General features: G+C 43.5%; 3 protein-coding genes across 37 annotated transcripts in view; 1 reads left to right on the top strand and 2 right to left on the bottom strand.

Annotated features, from left to right (window-relative positions):
- Positions 1-207: 207 nt before the first annotated feature.
- Positions 208-1296, top strand: LOC125010825 (complement C1q-like protein 4). The gene is made up of 3 exons (XM_047589677.1): positions 208-476; positions 551-673; positions 798-1296. Exons 1-3 carry the CDS (start codon positions 248-250, stop codon positions 1076-1078), a joined length of 633 nt encoding a protein of 210 aa, XP_047445633.1. The 5' UTR covers positions 208-247; the 3' UTR covers positions 1079-1296.
- A 4855-nt stretch (positions 1297-6151) lies between these two features.
- Positions 6152-8457, bottom strand: LOC125010297 (ras-related protein Rap-2b-like). The gene has a single exon (XM_047588820.1). The coding sequence runs from the start codon at positions 8092-8094 to the stop codon at positions 7546-7548; it is 549 nt and encodes a 182-aa protein (XP_047444776.1). The 5' UTR covers positions 8095-8457; the 3' UTR covers positions 6152-7545.
- A 3421-nt stretch (positions 8458-11878) lies between these two features.
- The window catches only part of mbnl1 (muscleblind-like splicing regulator 1), a 49447-nt gene continuing 37731 nt past the window's right edge, over positions 11879-23594 (bottom strand). For 8 of the 35 annotated variants that reach the window (XM_047588788.1, XM_047588787.1, XM_047588789.1 and 5 more), the window contains 10 exons: positions 22545-22760; positions 22126-22350; positions 20902-21141; positions 19846-19899; positions 18512-18665; positions 17569-17604; positions 16729-16820; positions 16216-16260; positions 15439-15510; positions 11879-15303 (listed from right to left, as the gene is read on the bottom strand). In XM_047588788.1, the coding sequence (XP_047444744.1) occupies positions 15454-15510; positions 16216-16260; positions 16729-16820; positions 17569-17604; positions 18512-18665; positions 19846-19899; positions 20902-21141; positions 22126-22350; positions 22545-22760 (1119 nt within the window). In that variant the 3' untranslated portion in view covers positions 11879-15303; positions 15439-15453. Of the gene's footprint in view, positions 15304-15438; positions 15511-16204; positions 16261-16728; positions 16821-17568; positions 17605-18511; positions 18666-19845; positions 19900-20901; positions 21142-22125; positions 22351-22544; positions 22761-23594 lie in introns of all 35 variants that reach the window. The other 27 variants (XR_007113041.1, XR_007113042.1, XM_047588792.1 and 24 more) reach the window with 27 other exon arrangements.

Raw genomic sequence — 23594 nt, 5'->3', positions numbered from 1 at the left:
CCCAGACTGGTCAGGTATCTGTGGGATAATCCACAGAGGCTCCTCCTCTCAAAGAACCCCATTAAAAAAGGTGGCCACAAAAGAATAAATGGAGAAACCTTTGAACTGTCATATACCTACATATATTGCTTTGAAGTATATGTTATCAGGTTTCCCAAAAGAATAACAAGGTTATTTCCTTCTTCTGTCTGGTATATAATGGGTAGTGAGGAGCACGGAGACACGACAGAAGAACAGAAATAAGAAGATGAAGAGCTTAGTGGCTTTGTCAGCTTTATCCCTCTTCTACCTGTGTGTTGCTGACATCCAGCAGCTGGATGACCAAGCACCAACCATCAAGGCAGCTCCCTCTGGTGATGCTGTCACTTCTGAGAGGCAGAACAACCAGTGCGAGTTCGTTGTCGTCTTAAGACAACTGGAGGCAGAGCTGAGAAACACTCAGGAACAGCTGGACAATCTGAGATCACAAGTCGAAGGTCAGGACAGAACTAAGTGTGTATGTTTATTTTGTTGATGTTTATCTGTTAACTTCATTATTATCTGACTCAAGGAGGTCGGGTAGCATTCGGAGCTTCCATCGGCAGTGTTGGAACAATCGGACCATATAACGCTGAGATCACACTGACCTACCAGAATGTCTACACCAACACAGGCGCATACAACCCTGCAACAGGTGAGCTTGCTATTCAGTACATACAGTACACACAGATAGTGCATATATGTTAATCAGGTGAAGATCAGATATAAAGTGCAACAGTTATTGCAATTAAATCTATAATTGTGTTGATCACCTGCAGGTATTTTCACTGCTCCTGTCAAAGGAGTCTATTACTTCAGCTTCTCTGGCCATAATTCATCTTCTAAATCTATGGGGCTGCGGCTGATGAAGAACGGAGGGCAGATGGTTACTGTGTTCAACCACGTCGCTGGAAATCGCCCTGAAACTGCAACGAATGGTATGACTCTGCAGCTTGAAGTCGGAGATCAAGTATACATGAGGCTCAGGCAAAGCACCTGGATTTTTGATAACGGCAATAACCACAGCACCTTCGTCGGCCATTTGTTGTTTCCTCTGTGAAGAATGATCTATTGGCAAAGAGATGTGGCAGCATTACAAATAAATAAATGAATTAAATAGAGTGAGTATCTACTGCCATGTTGGCGGTCGTGTCACAATAGAAAATGATGAAATAGACAATGTGAATCAGTATACAAATTAATTCAGATTTAAATGGATTGGTGTGTGCATGCTTTTTATGTGTTTTTATTAATAAAGATGATATTGCTAAAAAAAAATCTAAACTTAGGTGTGTTTCATATCAAACAGTCAATGCATTATAGGCTCAGGTTTAGTCAAATCACCATGTGTCCACAAGTCCAGGTTAGGACAGAAGATTTAAATAATAACATTCATAATAGCATTGATATGGATGTCACTTAAACATGTAACCCCCACCCAGACCAGATCAGACCAGACACCCCCACCACAAAGTAATGACACTCCTTGGTGGCAGCAGGATACAGCCTGACAAAGACACACAAACAGTTTAGGAACAACTAAAAAAAATATGAAGAACAGCACAAGGTGTTGACCTGGTCTCCAAACTCACTAGATCCCAAACTGATCAAGTATCTGTGGGATCATCCACCTCCCCTCAACCCATAGGACCCAAAGACCCCCCACTAACATCTTGTTGCCAGACACCACAGGACACCCTCATTATGTTTTGACATTAACTGTGATCAGTTTGTACTATGTTAGGGTTAGGGTTGTATCTCAGGGGTAATGTGAAACCTTGAGGTGCCACTAAAGGAAATGTGAGGGAGTCACCAAAGTCATCAAGGTTCATCTTCATTCTCTGAGCAAAACAAGTTCCCTTACAAATTTTCATGGAAACCTAGCACTTATTAGGACATTTCCATCTGAACAAACATACTGGTGTAGTTGAAGTCCTCGTGACATCAGATCTGATGCTTAAATGTGGATATGATATGTTCTGCACTTTACTTCTAAGTAAGTATAGTTTCAGGCATTTCTCCTTAAAACAATTTAAAACGGTTGATGACTAATGATAAACACGTACGTATACTGCCTTGTACGTAAAACCTTTCTCTCTACAACTCTCCATAGTGTATTCCTCTATTCATAACAATGCTACGGGGGATGATTTCGTGTTCAAACCAGGTCTGACGCTAAGTTGTCAGGGGTCAACCAGACACACTTACACGTAAGAAAAGCTCTCCACTACAGAGGCGTTTACGGTAAAAGATCAATGGTGAAAACCACAAGTAGTCATTCTTGCGTTTCTGTTTACGTACAAAAATCCTTCTTTCGTATTGATGCTAAATTCAGCTAACCACCTGCCAGATTTAGTTCCACATTCAGCAACTAGGCAAAAGAAAAGCGAAGAATCAGCAAGTGTTTTCCACAGCTGCGCTTCTTCTCCTTTTGATTTGTCAGTGACGAGGCCTGACCTTTCGTACATTTGCTGTGTTGCTGCGAGTCGAGCTCAGCGGACCGGTGCGTAACACCCAAGCAGCGTGCAATCTGAACTCCTGCACAGTAGCTCGGCTTGTAGCTACAGGACACAGAGCACGGAGGTTAAAAGGAAAACTTTGCTACTTCCGCATTTTCTCGCGCAGCAAAGCCTTTGTCGCTGCCGGGGTCAGACCGAATGTGCGCGTTGCCAACTGTCACACTGATTTCAGCTCATGTGATTTGGTGGTTGGAGAGCAGTGCGGGCAGGACAGCTCCTCAGCGATTTTCTGCGTAAGCGTCGATACAGAAGGTGTTTCTAGGAAGAGGTGTGTGTGCAGCGGTTGGAAAGTGGTTCAGATGATGGCATTGTTACAGCGAAGTGTTAAGAGTTTTTTTTTTTTTTTCTCTCTGCCTGACCAAACACGCCGTGGTAGCAGTTGTAAATGGCTGTCATATGATGCTGCTGCTCGCCTTTGCTCAAATTAGATCACATGGAGGCCCGCAGTGAAATCTATTCATCCTTCCCTCACCCTTTCACTCTCCCTCATTCTCTTCTAACTTTAATGTGTTGGCTCCGGTTGAAAAGAAAAAAACTTGCTCCTGCACAAAAGCGAAGTCAAGGCTGTGTTGCTGTGAGCATGCGAGTGAGGACAGGCTGTGATAGCGCAAACTATTTATTTCAACACACTTGCCAGAGGAACTTGTCTGTTGCAACATTTCATAGATGTAAGGTGAGGTTACACAGGAAGTGCCCTAACATCCACCCTTCCTTAACAGAAACGCTCCTCGTGTCAGTAATGCCGCGGCCGATGTCGGTCAATCCGAATGCAGCGAGTGTCTTTGAGAACGAGGCGCGTTTTGGGCTGCAGAGGATAGGCCGAACGGAAAACTGCTTTTAGCTTTCATATGTGTTCAGCTTGTGAAATTCAGGATGAACAACATGTTTGTGTAATGCTGCCGAAATATGGTGTCAGATTTTGGGCAAACACCCAGCTCTGGGATGTCCCGGCCTAGTTGGAAAGCTGCATTTACTTTTAACTGACTTAAGTGTTTCCAGCTGAGTCAAGTGTCTGTTCCAGCTTCCTCCAAATGCTTATCTCTGTATGTAGAAATAGAGGGATTTTAGACTTTTTGTGTGCACGTCGTGCATGAGCGTTTTAACTTGGGAAACTCCACCACATGACCGACCCTCTGGGTCGTACGACTGAAGCCTCGCAGGTGTGAACAATGTGCAACAAGAAAGAAATAGTAGTGTTTTAACACTTCTTCCATCACCACTGCAGATTATGTAACACCACTACCACCTGTTTTTGTTTAATTTGTTTTTTTCTTTAGTGAGTTTTATCATTGTAAAAGGTGGAATTAGTTTTAACTACCTTACATGCTGACCAACCACAACATTAAAACCACTGAAGGGAGAAGTAAATAACATTCACCATCCCGTAATAATTCAGTGTTCTGCTGGGAAATGTTTGGACCGGGCCTGACCAGACCAGACCAGACCAGACCAGGCACCCCCACCCCGTAGCAATAACACAGCAGGACACAGCCTGACACAGACATCGTCATGTTTCCAGACACCACAGGACACCCTCAGAAGATCCGTGTCCATTCCCTGATGACTCACGACTGTTTTGGAGGCACCCTCCTGTTATATCAGGGAAGTGGTCATAATGTCATGCTTGATCGGTGTGTTATGACACGGATTAAACCCAGGAAATTCTGTGAACAAATATGCAGCTATGGATGTGTTGAATCTGCACACATGGGACATCGATAGCGGGAGCAGCCTTGTCACACGCTGTCAGCAAAACAAGCGAACACGTCGCGTTTGTCAAGTAAATACCTTGTATCCAACACTCCACTGTGGAGCAGAGCATCACGTCTCGATTCTCGAGGCTCAGGTTGCTGGTTGGGCGGTCAGCCGTGGCCAAACCACGGAAGAGGAAGTCTGGCTGCACCATAAGGCCCAAACCTCTAGTTTCTCAGACTGGAAGCAAGGATTTGTTTTGACTGTTCCCAAGATGAAGCCGGGTTGTAAGGTGATTAATGCAGCATTAAAGTTATTCTACGCACACTCATCTTCACGTGTACACAAAAATGCTGGGGGAATGTTACCACGTTGGGCATGTATATAGGAATGCCCTGTGTGTATATATAAGCCGATGCTGTTTTTATGAGAACAGTCTGCTGTCACATGACTTCCTCGTGCTGTCAAACACATATTTGAACAGCGTGTAAGTAGAATAAAGGTTTAAAGCAATGATACATATGAACAAAACCGGAGGAGAAACAAAGAGGCATCTCGTTCTGTCACTTTGAGGCAGAACTGGGGTGTTTCTCATCCAGCCACAGAGTTAACAACGTGAGCACACATCTCATTTTTTGTGTTGACCTTTTTAGATTGAAAAGCGAAAGAGAAACATCAGAAACCTGATGAAAAGATAGTTAGTCGGTATGACTGTGTTCATATTCTGCTGCGTGCGCATTCAAGGCTTGACCACATAACAAACCTCAGCATGATTCTTTTTAAATGTAATGCTCTGTTGTTGTTTTTTAGATAGAAGTCTTGGGACTGGAATGGGGTTTGCGTATTCATAAACCGTCACTGCCACGTAGTGTCACTGCCGTTAATCCTTTAGCAGCTTCGGAGACGGAGCAGCAGCTGTGACGAAAACAACTTGGGCATCTCTAGGAGAGGTAACCCAGTATTTACGAAGGGCCTCGACAGTGCACGCATTTCCTTCACCCTGCACTTTGGTCGTCCGGACCTCGAGTCTCTGCGGTTAGAGGGACACTTGAGGCAACGGCTCTGAGGAGCGATTTACAAAATGCCAGCCTACAGTATGTGTGGCTGATTGAACTTGGCTGCCCACACAGAAAGCCCTCTCTGTTCTCCACTTCGCAGCTTAGAAAACATCCAGCAGGGAAGAGCGGAAACAGCTCTACGCAACCAAACACTTACTGGAAACCCTACACACTAGCCAAACAAGTGGACTGAGATGTTTTATTTTAAATCCGCGTTGGTCGGGATCGCCTATTAAGACCAATTACCGGGACGTCAAATATGCCGTCCGGATACTAATACCCTCTGTGTGACCGACAGTCACAAAAACCCAAAGATTTCCCATTTGTAATGACATCCACTGGGAGTTGTTTTTTTTTTGCTTCATAATCACAACAGACTCACTTGCCAGTTCATTTGAAAATGAATGCATTGTGAAATCTTAGCCTAATGAAGGTTATAATGTTCAGCCTGTGCAGAAACTTGGTAAGAAATCAAGTGTTGGATCATTTTGGAGGATGTGGTTTGTGTTGCTGTTACACTGGAAGTGTATTAAACACTAGTGTTTGCTATTTAGGCTATTTAGCCTAGGCCACTGGCTGCAATGGGGTTGGCAAAATAATAGAAACATGCGCCTGTAAAACAACACAACTCAATATTACAACAAACCACAGCCTCCAAAACGAAAACACAGTTGAGTCATCAGCTCTCGCAGTTATTCTGAACGAATGCCGAGTGCCATAGCCTTCATGAAGATAAGACTTAGTTCCTGACTGGCTGATTACCTCACTAATGCTACATATTCCACCACTGAAAGTTCTTAAAGTGACAGTCAAGCTCAAAAGAGCCCCAGTCAAATGTACAGACAGACACAAGCACGGCAGGTGTTACGTAAAATGCGTTTTTTTGTTGTTTTTTTTTGTATTACAAGTCTTTCAAACTGACAGGTAGATGGTAGAAGATTTGTTCCAAAGGGAGAATTACAATTATGGTTAAGTCAACAAAAACAAAAGTCACATTTTAGAAAAAGAAAAGAAAAATTCTAGATAAAAACGTACAGACATGGCTTGCCATTCACTGAACCAAAGAAAAAATAAAATAATTAATAATAATAATAACAATAAATCCCAGTAGATAATCAGTTGTTCTTGCTGGACGAGTACCTGGAGAAACGGCCTGAATCTGACCCTGAAACAGCAGGTCTATTACAAAACTTCCTAACAGTGAAATAGGAAGAGGCGCTTCTCGCTTTTGACACACCAAACAAAAGAAGAGCGTGAACGGAAATCTGCAAAAAAAAAAAAAAAAGAAAGTTTTGATTGCCATCAAGACGCACTGCAGAGGAAGTAGGGCTCATCAGTTGGCACAGTCACAGGAGATTTTCTTAGGAAGGCACTTGACATGGGGGTCGTGGCATTCTCCCCCATGCAGCGACAGCAATGCACTAAGGTCCTCGTTTGTGCACACTGAGGAGGGACACCGTCAGCTCAGCGCAAGTTCCATGATAAATCCACTGGAGGAGGAGGAGGGGGGGGGGGGATGGGGGGGAGGAGAAACTGAAATATGGTTGGCATAACACAACTCCACCACAGTCCACAGCTTCAAAAATACAGTATCCTAGCGGGCGGGTCTGCGCCTCTCGGATCACACATGGAGGGATGAAATAAGTCACCTGTGCAAGGCTCAGGTGGCGACTGATGATTTTCAGACAGATTTCATTTACTTATATATATATATTTTTTTAAATAGGCCCTTTCAAGAGGTGACAATCTCCACCTGCCTGAGGATTTGACATCCTCACCACCACCTACCAACACCACCACCACCACCACCACCACCACTGTAGGTAATCTCAGAGAGGACCCAGCCCAGAAGATATAACAGCACTCCCCAACAAGGAGCAATGAAAACTAAAAAAGAAACACCAAATATAACCAGAAGTGTCTCTTAGGTTTCACAATAAGACATTCCCATTGAGGCACGTTTCCAGAGAAGTGTCATATACAAAGCTATATAAAAAAATCCCAAAACATTCAAGTACTTTGTCATGTAAACACTTTTCCAGACTATAATACATTAATCGATTGTTGTCGTCGTTCGATTTTTTCGGTTTGTGTGCAACAATAAGACAACAGTGTGAGGAGGACAGAGAATACCTTTTTTTTTTAAAAAAAAGAAGAAGAAGAAGAAAGAAAAGAAAGAAAAACGAGAAAGCTTGCAGGACAACTTAGAAGCTCAAAACTCAGCCCGGATGCGCAACTTTTCTGTACGTTTGTTTTGTTTAGAGCAGGACGCATGAGCAGCACTGGTCGCCGCCGCTGGGAACAGTTGAATAGTTCATCTGTCTCACGATCTCTGCAAACAGTTCGTCGACCGACCCTTTATTTTTGGCTGAAGTTTCCATGAAGGGGCAGCTCCACTCTTGGGCCAGCGCCTTGCCTTCCCCGGAAGACACCTCTCGCTCCCCCTCCAGGTCCACCTTGTTCCCCACCAGGATCATGGGCACCCTCTCGTACCTCTTCACCCGGATGATCTGATCTCTCATCGGCTTGATGTCCTGGAAGCTCTGCTGGTTCACCAGGCTGTAGACCAAAATAAAGCCCTGCCCGTTCTTGATGTACAGGTCTCGCATGGAGGCGAACTGCTCGGTCCCCGCCGTGTCCAGGATCTCCAGCACCGACGGGGACGAGTCCACCTCGATCTCCTTCCTGTAGAAATCCTCTATCGTGGGGTCGTACTTCTCGATGAAGGAACCCGTCACGAACTGGACCGTCAGCGCAGATTTGCCGACTCCACCCGACCCCAAAACAACCACTTTGTACTCCCTCATGGCTGGGGTGGAGGGGGGGAAGAAAAAAAGGGAGACACCTCCTTTTTTTTCCGCGACGAAGCCTCCTCTCTCTCTCTCTCTCTCTCTCTCTCCCACCCGCTGACCAGCCCCGATGTTTTCAAACCGAGCAGGCTGGAAAGGGAGCCCTCTGGCTCGGATAGGAGTCAAATCCCACGCCGGCAAATCCTCCTAGCCTGCTGCGTAAGGGCCGCGGAGCGCAGATCCGAGGAGAGTGACCGCTCCTGGACATCAGCGGGGCACATTAAAGCACATTTTGGTGGCGCTGTATTGTGCAACGCTGCTGGGAAGCGTGATCGCTCCTCTGCTGTTGCATGGCGTTTCCTGCCCACATCCTCAGCGCGTCAAGAGCCGAGGCTCAGTTCCGTTTTCTTAAAGGAGCCGCGCCGTCGCTGCGATCAGATGATCGCGGGCGCGGGCGCGCGTTCGTTCGTTCGTTGTCCTGCTCCTGCGTGACCTCCGCCCTCGCTCACATAGTCACGGTCACTGCTCCCGACACGAGGCCCCCTCAGACAGCCGCACGCCCTGTAATTCTGATTATACGTGCCAGCTAATGGGGTCATTAAGTCGATAATCAATTTACATATGTGGGATTATCTGCACCACATGGGAAGGATTTGACTGTAACATGTGTTCAGGCTCAGATGTTAGATTATTTACTCACATGGCAACACATTAGCCACAATTTTACAGTGATAACCCAATGAATGCAGTTTATTCTGTGGATTTTGAGGTTTTAAGCGATCAAATCATTTTTTTCCCCCATCCAAATAAACAAAACTGTATTCCTTACTTGATGTCAAAGCGGAAACATTGTTTTTAACCTGAACATTTGCACACTCCAGGAGAACCTTTGGAGGTCAGCTACCTTGCTCTATGGCAGTACAGTCCAGTGTCTCCACCACTAGCTCACAAACTCCCGGTTCAGGCTACATCTTGTGCGCTTTATATTTCTGATCACAAATAAATGTGGAATTTGATATTTTATAGCATGACAAGTGGAGAAAAAAACTGTATTTCTGGCGCAGCTTCGCCTGCTGCCAAGGTGCATGGAAGAAGAAACAAAATGCTAGAAAGGTGGAGCACGGGTGGAGCCAGTGGAGGCCCGGGTTGCTGGTTCACTTGATGCATCCAAAACGGTAGCGTGGGAAGTCATGCACGCAGCTCCTGGCCTCATCATAAATGCTCATGACATCTATTGACCGTCCGCATGGATTTCTCTGTTGAACACGCTAAACACAGCCTCATTTAGGGGCAGCAACTGTTTTGGCTTCCTTAACTGGGCCGTCAGTAATCCCAGATGCACTTTCACTACTGTTTCTGCCCTCAAGTGGAACTCGCTAGCCCACGCTTGCGACATTGGAAGTCATGTACACAATATGCTTGACGCTCGAGTGGTAAAGGCGCTGCTCCTAAGCAACCGTGGACATTTAGAAATCGAGTTTGGAGAGATAATGACGAGGTGGCTTAAAGTAGGAAATGGAAACGTATGACAAAAAGATGAGGCCGTCGGGAATGTCAGCGTATACCGTAGATATTTCATAGAATTACAGAGAAAACTCTGTGAATGCACTTTAAAATGCCGTCAGCAAACACGTCACGACTCGGGAGCTTGGACTTTTTGTAAATTTCCATTTACGTGGCCGTGAACACCACAAGACGGAATGTGGCTTTCATGTGGAGATTCCTCTTTGTAAACACTGCAAGTGGTAGCATCAGCTGTAAGCTGTCAAAGCGTGGCTGCGACACCATTTTTGGAGGCCAGAAGAGAAGCGTTCGACGAGCTAATGAGTTTGTCACTTACGGTGATATAATTGGGGCACAATAATTCAACATCCACCGCTGCCATTTCTGGAGGCGTCAGTGCACACGTAGGTTCATGAGGTGCTCAGACAGTGACTCTGTTTGAAGGCAGCGGCAGCACTGGAATGCACAGGTGTATGAGTCACTGAGGGGAATTCCTGGTTTGTGAATACTAGTTCACTGTCATGAGTTACTGGGTAACTCAATAGAACTGAGGCATCGTTAATCCCATCGGTGCTTTTACTGCTGTAACGAGTCTGCCATGAAGTGGACGATGCAGTACATTGTATGTTTTTAATAGAATAACACATGTAATGTTCTTGGTTAGATTAACTCCATAAAATCCTTCAAACTTAAGAGGTGGCAAATAATTCTGAAAACTCGTTTTTACATCGTGTAACCTAAATCGTTTCACTGTTATCGTTAAAGAACAAAAGTACTGTGCTTAAAAAAACACTATAAAAATAGCGGTGGTGATACTTCCTGCTACTTTGTTTTTTTTTCATAACTCTTTTAATCAACGTCAGTTCTAGTACATCTAATACGCCCTAACACATCTATTGTCTTTTTGTTTTGTTCTGTTTTTTTTTGGACCTTGTGGTCTGTATATACTTTGTATTGCTCTTTTTTGGTTATTTGTAACTTTAAAATGTCTTGTACATGCACCCCTGGGGACAAATAAAGTTTTCTGAACCTGAATCTAATCACAAATACCAAATGTTTGAATCATTTCTGCATTTAAACCCTTTGTGGGCCAGTGTTTGTGAAGGCATCGCATATCCTTCTCAGAAAAACCCACAAAAATTTGAATATTTCCAATAATCTGAATGGAAAGTGGCCATTTGTTGAAGGGGGTTATTAGTCAACGTTGATTTCGATGGATTTTACTTTCTTTTGTAGTGTCAGATTTTTTTTTTTTAAAGAAACAACTTCTAGTGCAATGCATTACTAAGAAAACGAAAGTGAAACGGAGGCAACTTTGCACGTAGGTTTTTTTTTTTTTTCTCTCCACTCATCCAAGTAGTTTCTCCAGTTTTAAGACCAACCACTCCGGAAGTCTTCAACAAACCACACATGTCCCAGTTATCTTCTCAAGAATTTAAGCTACAGGACTTAGTTTGTCTATTTCCTGCTGAGAACAACACGTGTCTGTGCTTCTGTCTACAGGTGATGGCGACAGACTAAAATAACCCAGCAGCTTTTTAGGTTACTGAATCACTTCTAAACATTCTCAGCTGCAACTAAAGAGATAAAGTATGAGGATGTAACATCCGTTTTAGTCTAAGCCAGTCATAGCTGGGCTTCCTTTTCATTAAATGTGAAAACACTCTGCAACGTTGTGGTTTGTTGTAGTCTGGTCCCAATCACACACACCTCCAGAGAGGAAAGAGTTAAGCGTAGATTTGATTTGAGAACATGTCCTACTTTGGAACCACATCAGCTGAATAACGGAGGTGAATGTTTGTCTGATTTCATGATACACTGGATATTAACTCTGTTGGATGTGTTTTCATTGGTGGATTAAACACGCTCAACTTTTGGATCACGTTAAAGCACAGTTACACTGTCACTGTTAGATGACTCGTTCTCCGTCTCAAATAAGTCACAAAAAGACACGAGAGTCTTATGATGTGACATGGGCTTTGTTTAACGGCAGCTCTGACCCAGATAATGCACACAGTCTCACGAAAGTTGCCCTGAGCGCAATCAATGTAGCCTTCCACATGTGTCTCATATATATATATATAGATATTCTCCATTCTCCATGGAGCTGCTCCAGAAATTATGTCGTCACGGCACTGAACCCTCGAGGTGAAGGCAGACGCTCACGGGTTCGAGAAACAACAGTCTCCGTATTGTCCCGGAGTTTCCCCTCCATGCAAGAATAATCAAAAGCGAACGCTTGCATGCCGACTGAAGTTCAGTCCCCCCAGGCAGAGGCATTGACCACACGACAGCAGCATGAGCAAATCATATATTGTTTTATTCAGATTTTTTGTCATCCATACAGCAAGAGTCAATTATGGCAGCGGTAAAATTTGCATAAACAAATCAGAAGACAGAATAGTACATTATTGGGTGGCAACTGTTAGCAAACACATAACTGGTGGGTGCATTTACAGGTAAAAAGCGGTCAAAGCGTACATGTGCGCCCAGCAGGGAAGAGAGACCTTGGTTCCAGCCAGAACACTGAGCGTCTGGTTTGGAGAGAACGGTGCTTTGGTTCTGTAGCGACTATACAAAGCAGCCCGGAGTCAGAGACACGTTGACGGCGACTGTTACATTCATTTCTAAATTTGCCAAAAATTTGGTGTGCTGAGCCTTCACCTGCTGAGTGCACAGCTATGATGGTAGCGGGGACAAACTGCTCATGAGTCAGCGTCGACTGCCGGTACATGGCTGCGAGAGCGCGTCTGGGGCGGATGAGTGCTAAGGTTTCATCATTCTGGAAAATATATGCTTACATTTCTCCCCACTGTGGATGTTACCTACTGTGTGTGTCATTTAAAAAAACAAATATTACGTGTTGTGTAGTCTGATGGTGTTGTCCTTTCCTTACATATCTACACGGTGTATTTCGTTTACGTGGTTGTACTTTTACATGCAGTCAAATCAAACTATAACAGAAAGCAGATTTTTTATATATATATATTTTTTTTTTGAGATTTATGTATCAACTGTACCATGGGAGCAGTCCAACAAATGATATACGGACATTACCGGATATGTCACCCTGTGAGAGACGGGTGGCGTTAGCATGACGCGGGGGACCCCCACTCCCCTACAACATTCCCTGGCAACACTAGCCACTTAAAAAATAAGACAAAAAGCGCATAGCTTTCTCTGAATGCGTTGGCCAAGAAACTAGTGCCCTTTCTTTGCAAGCAATTGTTTTTTTTTTTTAGCTGGTCTTCTAATTTAAGAATTTAAATTAATCTAACAAAATTCCTTATAATTATAGATCTTTTTTTTTTATTCAAAATAATATCTCAATATGATACACATTTTTTTCTCTGTTCATTTGACTATATACAGAAGTGCAAAAAGTCAACCTTCGTCCCTTAGGTTAGAACTCATCATCTGCAGCATTAGCGACTCCTCCAGAGCGGAGAAGTCTTAGCTCTCTCCTAATCTCACTTTTCCACCGACTGTCCAAAAAGAAAAAAACACCCGTCAATCTCACTGCTCGTTTTGGCCTGACATTCAGGGCAAACTTAAGAAATATTCAAACATAAGTACATATTATCTCTTTGAATTGGATACAGTAGAAAATAATTTTTACTCTAAAACATGGATAATAAGTACAATATAGTATTTTCAAACATAATGTCGATGTGTCACAAGGAAATTTTTTTTTAAGTTGGTTAAAACTGTCCCCCCCACCCCCTCCCCCCATCTACTCAGAGACACTGAATGAACTGATCTCGTTCCTTGTATCAAAACCAAAAAGACAATGTAACATCAATTGGAAGAAAAAAAAAGACATCTAGCTATATGAATGAAGTGAACATTTAACACATTATCATTTATATGGTTTGAAAAAGTTATGAATGTCATACTACCTCAATGTCTACAACGGCTATATCAATGTTGTCAAGTAATATATAGTAAGGCAAAAAAAACAAAACGAGAAAAAAAGAACACAAACAAATCTAAAACTACATACCTCAAACAGATTCAAATCCTTAAGTAGTTCATAACACATAAGTTCAATGAAATTTAAGAGAGTATTTGTTATTTTTACAGAGAGAGAGAGAAATAAAAGATCACAAGCGATGTGAATTAGAACTATAAAACATCATTGGTGTTCTTTACCTGCATGGTGATTGAAAGTACATTTGATTGGGCACGGACCCATTAATTGTAATCTAAGGCTTTGTTAGGTACAATCGGTACAATCGGTAAAGACACACTAAACACTTCTGTGAAAAAAAAAAAGTAAATGGATCGTGAATCGGACACGTGAATGAAAGACAATAAACATGTTTCCTTAATTGTTTAAGCCTCTTGAGAGATGTTTCTGTAACCCACTGTGAGATAGAGAGGAAAAAACTGTGCTTTGGTTTCAGATGAAAACCTCCATGTTCTGCTCGAAACACACAAGCGTGTTCCTGAAAAATGAAAGTTCTCGTAGGGTGGGCGGTGAAAATGAGAACTGACGAGTAATTATTCAAGTGCACATGCGGTTTAAATGACCTAATAGACCTTTGGGTCTGTCGTTTAAAATTCCCGTCAACACATGGCTCAAACAGTGCTTACTGGAGACACAGTTTTAGAGCTGCACCTCTTTCAACGAGGGGGAACAAGGTAACGCGATGTCGATTGAAGCTACACCCTCTACTTCTCCAGGCTTTAGAGTCGATGGACTTGATCAACAAAAACTAAAAATAATAACAGTCTGCGAAAAGAGGTATGGACTTTAGGAAACACCCTCCGCTTTTGATTTCAAACTGAAGAAATTAAAAAATTAATTTGGCTAAAAACCCCACACTTCTAAAACTGATTAATTCCAAAAAAACAAAAAAAAAAAGAACAAAACTGAAAAAAAAACACCAACTCACAAAGAAAATAATACAATAATACAAAAAACAGCCATACAAAACTTTTACCTTCGGTAAACAAATAACACTGCTGAGATAACACTCTGGTTTTAGCTGTATGGCCTTGATGGCACACGACAAGGTGAGAAAAGCTAGCCTGGCTGTGCTTTCAAGGTACACAGGTATGTTGGCTTACCCAGAACATTCATATGTCCAAGACCCTCATTTCAACATCTAGTTTCACTAGTAGCCGTAAAAACACAATACTGTACACGCCTAATTCTTTTGGCTGGATAAAATTCCTGTTAAAATCATTGTGCCTTTCGGATCTCAATTCAAATTCAAGGTGCATGTTTGCATTTCACTTGTAAACGCTGAGATATGGCTATCAATTAAAAAAATAAAGCGGAACAAATAATAATAATAATAATTATAAAAAAAAAAAAAAAAGGAACATAAGATCTTGGTCTGTTAACGTACCAGCACTTGATGTTGTCTCATGTAACAACGCTCTTGACCTTCCGTGCATGCAGTGATGAGAATAATTAGAGCAAACTGAGCGGCTCAGTCAGACACAGAGTGAACTCTGACCCTGGCACCAGTTTGTCGTCTCCTCTCAGCTGGACGTTTGAATTTGACAGCAGATTCTTCTTGATGTTGATATGTGGGTAAGATGGCACAGATCGTGTGTTTGTACCCTTGATGTTTACAGGTGATGAGACCATCGTTGTGGACCGGCTAAGAGATGGCAGACCCTTCCTCGTCCCATTGCTCAACTTTCTGAAGGTTATGTACATAAAGGCTGAACTCTTTTGGCGTGGACGGTGCCAGCACACATTCATTTGATCTGGAAGAGATGACGGGTTTCAACAAAAGGGAAATAAGCATATACTTATCTATGTGCATACAAAAAAAAAAAATCCTGAATTGGAGCTAACATAACAAAACAAAACAAAACAAAAAAAAGAATATAGGAACTCACTGTTCTTGAGAGGAACTACATTTGAGTCAAGTACTTGTGACTACTCAGATGATCTGCAGATATTATTGGAATCTGCGGGACAGAAAACAGACAGAGATCAAATGAAGCATCCCCGAACCGTGAAGTGGTCACAGCTGGCTCTGAATCACGAGAAAACAACACAGAGATCAACACTTTTCAACTTTTCGGGTCGAGTCCATCGCTGGAAAAGGGACAAAGATGACAAGAGAGGAAAAAGCAATTTGGCTACAGCTGTGGCAAAAATAAATAAATAAATAAATAAAATAAAATAAAATAAAATTGATTGAGACGCTCCATACATGAGACAGAATCAACACTTCTGGGTAGCAGGGAGGGGAAGAGGAGGATCGACAGGAAGGGTCAGGTGAGGGGGACGGGAGGGAAACTGTCAGTAAGGTGGCTCCCCCCCATGCAAATCTAAGTCCTCCATGTTGTTGACCTGCACGCCTCAATAAAATGCAGAACGCTCATGAGGAATAGCGACATGATGATTGATCCTGGTCTTCCCTAAAGTTGTGCAACGCAGCGAGCTGCCAACAAAGCGATTGAAAACCTTTCTGGCTTCAATAATGAGTACGTCCAGCTTTTTAACACTTGGCTTTGCTCGAAGCAGCAGCAAAAAAAGGAGAAAAAAAAAAGCCAAGCACCAAAGGGCACAGATAGCGAATTGTTGCACAAGCTGTGCAAATGGCTCTAAAAATGTAAAAAAAAAAATAAAAAATTATATATATATGTATATAACTACCTCATACATACCAATTGCATGTATTCGTTGGTAGTCAACTTTGATAAGGAAGAGTCCTCAAGATGGGAAAGGACAAAAAATCGAAGTTACAATGAGGACAAACATTTAATGCAAAACAGTATGATTCTCCAGAAAGACAGATAGGTAGTCTAAGCAACGTGTGTAGTTCAAATGGATGTGTGTGTGGTAGTACTTGTCACAGTGTGATAATGTGAACACAAGACTGCATGTTGGACTCTAGTGTAGGGCAACAAGAGGGAGTACCGCCTTTTACCCCACCCACCCCTGGTTATAAGACACAAGCATCCCCAGATTGTCCATGTGCATTGACAGACAGACAAACAGATAGAGAGAGAGAGAGAGAGAGAGAGAGAGAGAGAGATAGAGATAGATAGACAGATAGATAGATAGATAGATAGATAGATAGATAGATAGATAGATAGATAGATAGATAGATAGATAGATAGATAGATAGATAGATAGATAGATAGATAGAGGGACGCTGAGGCGGTAGAGGTGCAAACCTGATTGGTGGAGGCAGTTGCGAAGGGAACGCTTGTGGCAGATGTGGTGGCTGCAGACACAGTGGCTGGACTACCACCGTGCATCATGGGAACTTTTTTGGAGGGAAAATCATGTAAGCAAAAATACACAGGAGGAGCAGTGTTGCCACACACACACACCAGGCAAATGAGGGGGAGGAGGAGGAGACAGAGGGGGGAGTAGTCAGGAGAGGGACTCCATTCAACCGCTTCCCCTTCGCCCCTCTGCCAACGCTGATAAGGACGCTGTGTTTTTGGGAAGTTGCGAGATGCAGCGAAGCCGACTTACTTCCACATTCGAGCGTTTCAATAGGCATCGAGCGCCCGGCGCTGCGCTGTCTTGGTAATCACCAGAAGAGAGCCAACTTTAGAAAGTTCAACACAAAATGGCAGACGTGGCAGAGGGGTTGTCGGGGGAACGTTGTAACTGAACTCCCTCTGGTGTTTAAATGTTTTTCAAGGGTTTCAACAGATTTCAGGTTAGACCAGCCAGAAGCCAAGTTTAGAACAAGCACGGGGTTGAGAGTGGTCAAGCAGTACAGACTAGGTGTACACAAAGAGACATCAACAAAATAAATGTCAATTTAGTTGATAATATGATCAATAACAGCTGGCAATAAACAACGTCTAAATGTCACAAAATGCACCTGTCCTTATGTGGACTCTTACGTTTTAAATCACAAAAGGTATCTTTACACAACTAAAACACTGACTCAGTTCCCCAACATTACATTATTACAACACTACAAAGTTTAATTTTGATTATGTGCCACTCACAGACATGAGGTAACAAATAACTGAAGAAGGAAAGCTGGAACCTACCAACGCTGGCCGCAGGAGTCATGCACAATATTGAGCCTGCCCATCATGCAGTGCAACAGGAAGTGGATTGGATAGGGTAGAGAAATCAAAACAGCCCATCACAAGGTTCGTTAGAGTGAAGGGAGAGATAACGTGGGAAAAAAAGGTTAATATCTCTTGGACACAGATATCAGTGATTGGAAAAGGCGAAGTGGTGAACTGTTCCTAAGGCATATGAGAGTTTGGATCTAAACTTATGAGCGATGCATGTGGATGTGTAATACACACCAAGAGTGACAGCAGGGTTATGACTGTGTAACTATCGAGTACTAAAGGTTATATACACAAGCTCTAGACACAAGTGAAGCGGAGAGCAGATGTGTGCAGAAGCCAGAATCCTCAGCCTGCTGTGTGTTACCAAAGTAGAGGCGTGAGACGCCACCGATCAACCCTCCCAGCCACATTCATACCGGCCCAAAGCCAAAGCCCCGCTCAACGTACATCAGTGAAGTATGAGTGGTCACATTGCGGACAGTGTAATTCATAAAGCATCTAGCATCTCCTGCCTCGTGGCTTTCGCCCTCAGCCTAATAGAAGGTGCAGGTAGCTATGTGGAGTTATCGTGGGGCAATTAGTAGGCAGATTCTAACCCGACACCTAGTGGCCATGCAATGCCATACAAAGCATAAAGCACCTTTTTTTTTTTTTTTTTTTTTAAGCAATATTACCTTTTAAAGTACTCTGAATGTGTGACATTTGAGTAATTATTTGCCTACACTTGTAATTTTCCTTTGTAAAAAAAACAAAAAAACAATAAAAGTCGATAAACAGTCCACAACCAAACTGCTCTGTACTGCAGTCTAGCACTGTGCCCAACCCCCAGCCAAGCAGGAGCCAGGTTAGACTGATCTGGGCATCCACTGGGCGGTAAGAGCACTCGTGGTGGTTGCTTTGGGAGCCATACCTGATGGGAGGAAAGCAGCCTGCTGCTGAAACTGCATGCTGGCCAGGGCCTGTTGGTACTGGAGCATGCCGGTGTTAAACATGGCAGAGGCCCCGTTGGCCTTCTCCAGGGCAGCCCGCTTTGGCATTGGAGCCATGACACTAGGGGCGATGCCCTGCCCATCCAGAAGGAGGGAGGTCAGTGAGAGAGAAAATAAAAGCAAGAGACATAAAGACAGAGAGAGAGAGAGAGAGAGAGAGAGAGAGAGAGGTGCGTGGAACAGAGAGAGAGATATAGAGGGTGTGTTGGAAAGAGGCAAAAAACGGGAAAGAAAACAAAAAAAGGTACATACGTTAGAGGACGTCAGAGGTTACAGGCTCACAACATCCTTGTGTGTACAACAATAACAATATCATCATATCATCAGTAGCAAGCAAGCAGCAGTCTGACACAAGTACTACACAAGCAGGAGCATGGTGCCTACTGGAGCTACTAGCTAACAAGCATTCATATATTCATTACATTGGATTATTAACTTTGTAGTCCTAGGGCTGACTAGATGCAACATAAGCAAGCATTAACTATAAAAAACAATAAGGCTGCTAACAAGAGGTGGAACAGGTAAGAAGCACAGAGAGAGGGAGGCTGCACTGCTAGCTCCATGATAATCTGGGTAAGCCATGTTTAAGTGATGGTTCACTCTCAGACCAAAGTCAAAAATGGTCTAAAGCCAAGGGACATGAGTCGGAAAAATTGATTTATGATGTACTTGTGCGTGGACTGAATCTTGGCATGAGGCCATTCTTGAGGCCTGGACACCTGTGACAAGATTTGATGATGGAGTGAACTATCATTTGAACTGTAGTTATCTGTTATGGTGGGACCGCTCCTTTTTTAAAGACTCTTTCCTCCTAGTCCCGCCCTTATCCATCTGACATGCACTAAGAACACAGACATGCACACATTTGATTGAGCTGCTCCACAACACTGACCACTGACTTAAGACGTAAGACTGAAGCCATGCCACCATTGTAGAAGCTCTACTTCCCTAGCCTTCACTGGCTTTTGTTAAATAGGCTACAGGTGATGAACTGATTGTGGCTCCTCGTCACGAATCTCGCAGTTGAACTTTTTCTTGGTGAGGAAACTTGTTTAGCGTTGGGATGCAACAAACACCCCTTCCCCCCAATAAAAAAGCCACAATCATTTCATCCCAGGCAATAATGACAGATCAACAGGAGGAAAAAAAAACAGACATTGCACTGAGACAACAAAAAATAGCTAGGTATATTTGGTTAAAACACTGCTCTACAACAAAGCCACATGCCAAGCTAAAAGGTGAAAGGTCATAGTACCAGGTCAAAGGTTGCGTCGAGGGGTCGCTTCAGTGATTTGACAGCCGACTGAGTCTTAATTAGCAGGCAGCGAGCACATGATGGCAATGGGCCAATGGGGTTCAAGCGCATTAACATAAACCAGCAAGCAGAGGTGCATCATGGGGGCAGCAGTGCAGTTTGGGTATAGGTGAGAAAAAACAAAAACAAATAAAAAAACAAATCATTGGAATGCAATATACAAGGGGATAACAGGACTAAGGCATGCACAGTGTGGACACTAGCTCTACAGCTCGACAGTTAAATGATCATCAATAATAAGTGAAAGCTACCGATCTACATTAGTTACTGTCACACAAACATGGATGAATAAAGCCGTGGGGGGGAATTGTTCGACCTTTACTTTAAGCGAGTCTCAAGGAATTGGACAGGAAAGTATACGGAAGCACAATTCACAAGTGTCACTGTGCACATCATAGTCAGGTTCACATAACAATGATTCACCCCGAGCCCTTTGTTTCACAGTAAGAGCATGTAGAAAACACTTTGACCAACAGACAAGTGCGGCTGCACTGTTATTCACAGGTGCCGTTACTGTAAGACAGGACTGAAAGCACAATGAATCCTTTTATAATGTCAAGAGGAAGAGAAGTTACAGATAGGAAGCACAGAAACAATGGGGTTACAAGTAAGGCCCGGCCATCAGAGACAGACATAGAGACACAGAGACAGAGAGAGACAGACGGGAACTGGGCTTTCTGCTTGTGGTCTGCGATGAGACGAATAAGGAACGAGACAATCACTTTGTCACATTAGGAAGAAAAAGGTGAATAATGAGGGTTATTATAATGTGCTATTGTTCCGATCCTTCTTCATATCATTACGTACTGAGCAGAACTGAAAAATGCTGCATAATACCAACCGGGAAGGTGAAAGAAGTTCAAAGATGAATGTGAGTATGAGACACAGAACATGTTCCCCCCCTAACATAACTTTTAAAAACATTCTCAGAATTGCCCCCAGCCTGCTGCGTGGGTGTGAATGAGTGTGACGGCGCTTGTTGTTTGGACTACTCACCATGGCTGCGGCGGCTGTGGCCTGGTTCACCTGGTGCTGTGTGGCCTTAATTTTGGCCTGCAGGTGGGCCGGCGGGTGGAAGTACTTGCACTTTTCCCGGGAGCACCGACCCTTGATGTAGTCCATGCATACGGTGACGGTGTTGTCGTTGGTGTCGATCATAGTGCTGTCGGCGGGGTGGGCGAAGCGACAGTCGTTCTCCCCCCGGGAGCAGTTGCCCCTCTGATACTCCCGACACACCTGGAAACAGGAGAGAGGAAAAAATGAACATTGTTGATCTGCAAATCTAGCAAAACCTTTCAAGCTTTGTGTAGGGCTCAAGGGAAACACAGGAAAGATGTATTTCATGAACTTCCTCCTTTGCTAGAGCTGTCAGTTCCTGTTATAAATCAAGGCAGCTGCCACCTGTGTTTAAACATTTGCACTTTAACACGAAAAACAAACTTAAGACACATTGTATCTGCACGATAAGCTTGTGAAGTGTGGATTGTGTCCTTTTTAAAATCCACATGTGAGACACCAGAGGGCAGCACCTTCTTGATAAACGTCCTTCCACGCAGCAAAGGCTAACGTCATCCTGCACATTTTACTTTTCCTCGTGATTCTGAGTAAACCTTTTCTGCAACATGTAAACAGAACGGCACGCATTTTCTTTCTCAAGAACACGGACAAGAAGAACGACGACGAGACGTCGCAAATATTTCCGGCGTAGCAACAAGAAAATCTAATTTTGGTGGAGGTCTCTATGTTTGGTCGGAGTCTGGTTACAGTTCTCGACTAGAAAGAACGCGCTCCTTCGCTCTTGTTATCACTGGCGCTGTGGAAATCATAACTGCTCTCTCCACCAAAATAAATATACAGCAAATATTCAGACTCGGCTCTGGTGCTGGTCTTAAGGTATTTAGTGAAGTGTTCTGTATAAAAACCTAAACTGTATTGGAACCAGTTGAGGTTTATAAAACAACTCCCTATTACAAAACAAATCTTAAAATATGCTTGAATTGACGACACTGTTTGTATGTTCATATTTATTTTCATCAGGTTCTACTTTTCATAATTATTTTTAATATTACAGTTCGGTTTAAGATTCCTATACATATTAAACTACTTCTTAACAAGTGTCCCATTGTCACTTTGGCTGAAGCCCCTCCAACTATGAAAGAAACACATCAACATCATTCTTTGTCTCTTGAAGCAGGTTGTATTTGTTAGTCCGTCTCCTACCTCAAGTCTGTCTGTTCTCAGCAGCTTCTGGGCTGCAGCTGCAGCAGCGTTGGGGACTTGGCTGACGGCGGGGCTGGAGGTCATGAGGACCGGGGTGCTGGGCATGATCTCTGGAGGCATCAGGCTCGGTGACATAGGGCTTAAGTACGGATTAAAGGCCGCAGCTGCAGCGGCTGCTGCTGCGCTGGCGTTGGTGGCCAGGCCCGGTGTCACAGAGAACATGGGCTGGAGAAGGATGAAACAAAGCCGGAGAAATTAAAGGACGGCGCGCGAAAAATGCGCGCGCAAAACCACAAACTGCGAGTTTTCCACGTGGAGTTAGAGAGGGACGGACAGACAGCAGAGTCGAAAGAGTGAAAGAGCCACGCAGACAATGAAGGCGCTGTATGTGTGAGCTTTTTACAGATATGTGGTCTCACCGTGGGCAGTAGCTGTGGTGTGTTCATACGTGTGTGTCCTCTCACCATAGGTGGTAGCTGTGTGCCGGGCATCATGGCATTGGCGAGCTGCATCTGCTGGGCCAGCATGGCCATATTCTTCTGCTGGATCAGATTGTTCCTGCCATTGATCTCCAGCTGGGTCTTTAGATGCGGAGGAGGGTGCAAGTACTTGCAGTTCTCCCTGGAACAACGGCCCTGAGAGAGGTACGGAGAACATTTAACACCAGAGTCAAAATGACTTATGCAGGAGCTGTAATTTATGGACACGTATGAAATGAAACAACCAGGCTAAGGTTCTCGTGGCTTTTGTATTGAATCGGTGCGGTTTACTACAACCTGTGGTTTGCATTTATTTAGTATTTAGTAACATCTTGACTTCTTCACAAACTGGAAAAATTAAGGTGACACTCAACATCTTCTTGTACCACCAACGCATCAAAATTTCAGCTGTTAAATCACAACCAGATGCCTCCAAAACTACTGGTATCCCCATTGAGTCAAGGTTGTGCTTATTTGCTGCTGAATAACAAATGCTAGCATGTTAACCTTCCAAACACACATGGTGAATATTATATCTGGTAAACATCATCACCCTGGAGAATGTTAACATTAGCATTTAGCTCAAAGCTTTGAACACTATGTGAATGTGGATGAAAACAAATGTTTCTCAACTTTTATTACCTGAAACATTAGATTTACAAATAAATGGTGTAAATGCTGAAGCGGATAGTGCGAGACGACAGGCATTGTATTCCCAGTGAAAGGTCACTATCATGTCTATGTTTAGATCAATGTCACTTAAATTAACACCAGGTCTGGGCTAGGGCCGATTGCTAACTGTTTGCTGTAATAACGGTTTGCTTTTCGTGTCCGTCCCAGCTGGGCCATGGGTGCATGTGTGCGCTTTCCCCCCGCAGGAGGTCATGTGTGTATGTGTGCACTTGCCCCGGAGGAGGTCATGTGTTACACTGCAGTGCTTCTCTCCAGACATCCAGCTTAGCTACATGTCTAACCGATGCTAAAAATACC

The sequence above is a fragment of the Mugil cephalus genome, chromosome 7 (genome assembly GCF_022458985.1).
Source record: "Mugil cephalus isolate CIBA_MC_2020 chromosome 7, CIBA_Mcephalus_1.1, whole genome shotgun sequence".
NCBI lineage: Eukaryota > Metazoa > Chordata > Actinopteri > Mugiliformes > Mugilidae > Mugil > Mugil cephalus.
The sequence above is the reverse complement of the archived record's forward strand: the minus strand, read 5'-3'. Positions and strand labels throughout refer to the sequence as shown.

Excerpts from the sequence above, each read along its gene's own strand:
- LOC125010825 (XM_047589677.1), top strand. The coding sequence starts at position 248 with ATGAAGAGCTTAGTGGCTTTGTCAGCTTTATCCCTCTTCTACCTGTGT. Across the intron at positions 477-550 it reads TCTGAGATCACAAGTCGAAG|GAGGTCGGGTAGCATTCGGA; the intron begins GTCAGGACAGAA and ends ATCTGACTCAAG. Across the intron at positions 674-797 it reads CGCATACAACCCTGCAACAG|GTATTTTCACTGCTCCTGTC; the intron begins GTGAGCTTGCTA and ends GATCACCTGCAG.
- LOC125010297 (XM_047588820.1), bottom strand. The coding sequence starts at position 8,094 with ATGAGGGAGTACAAAGTGGTTGTTTTGGGGTCGGGTGGAGTCGGCAAA.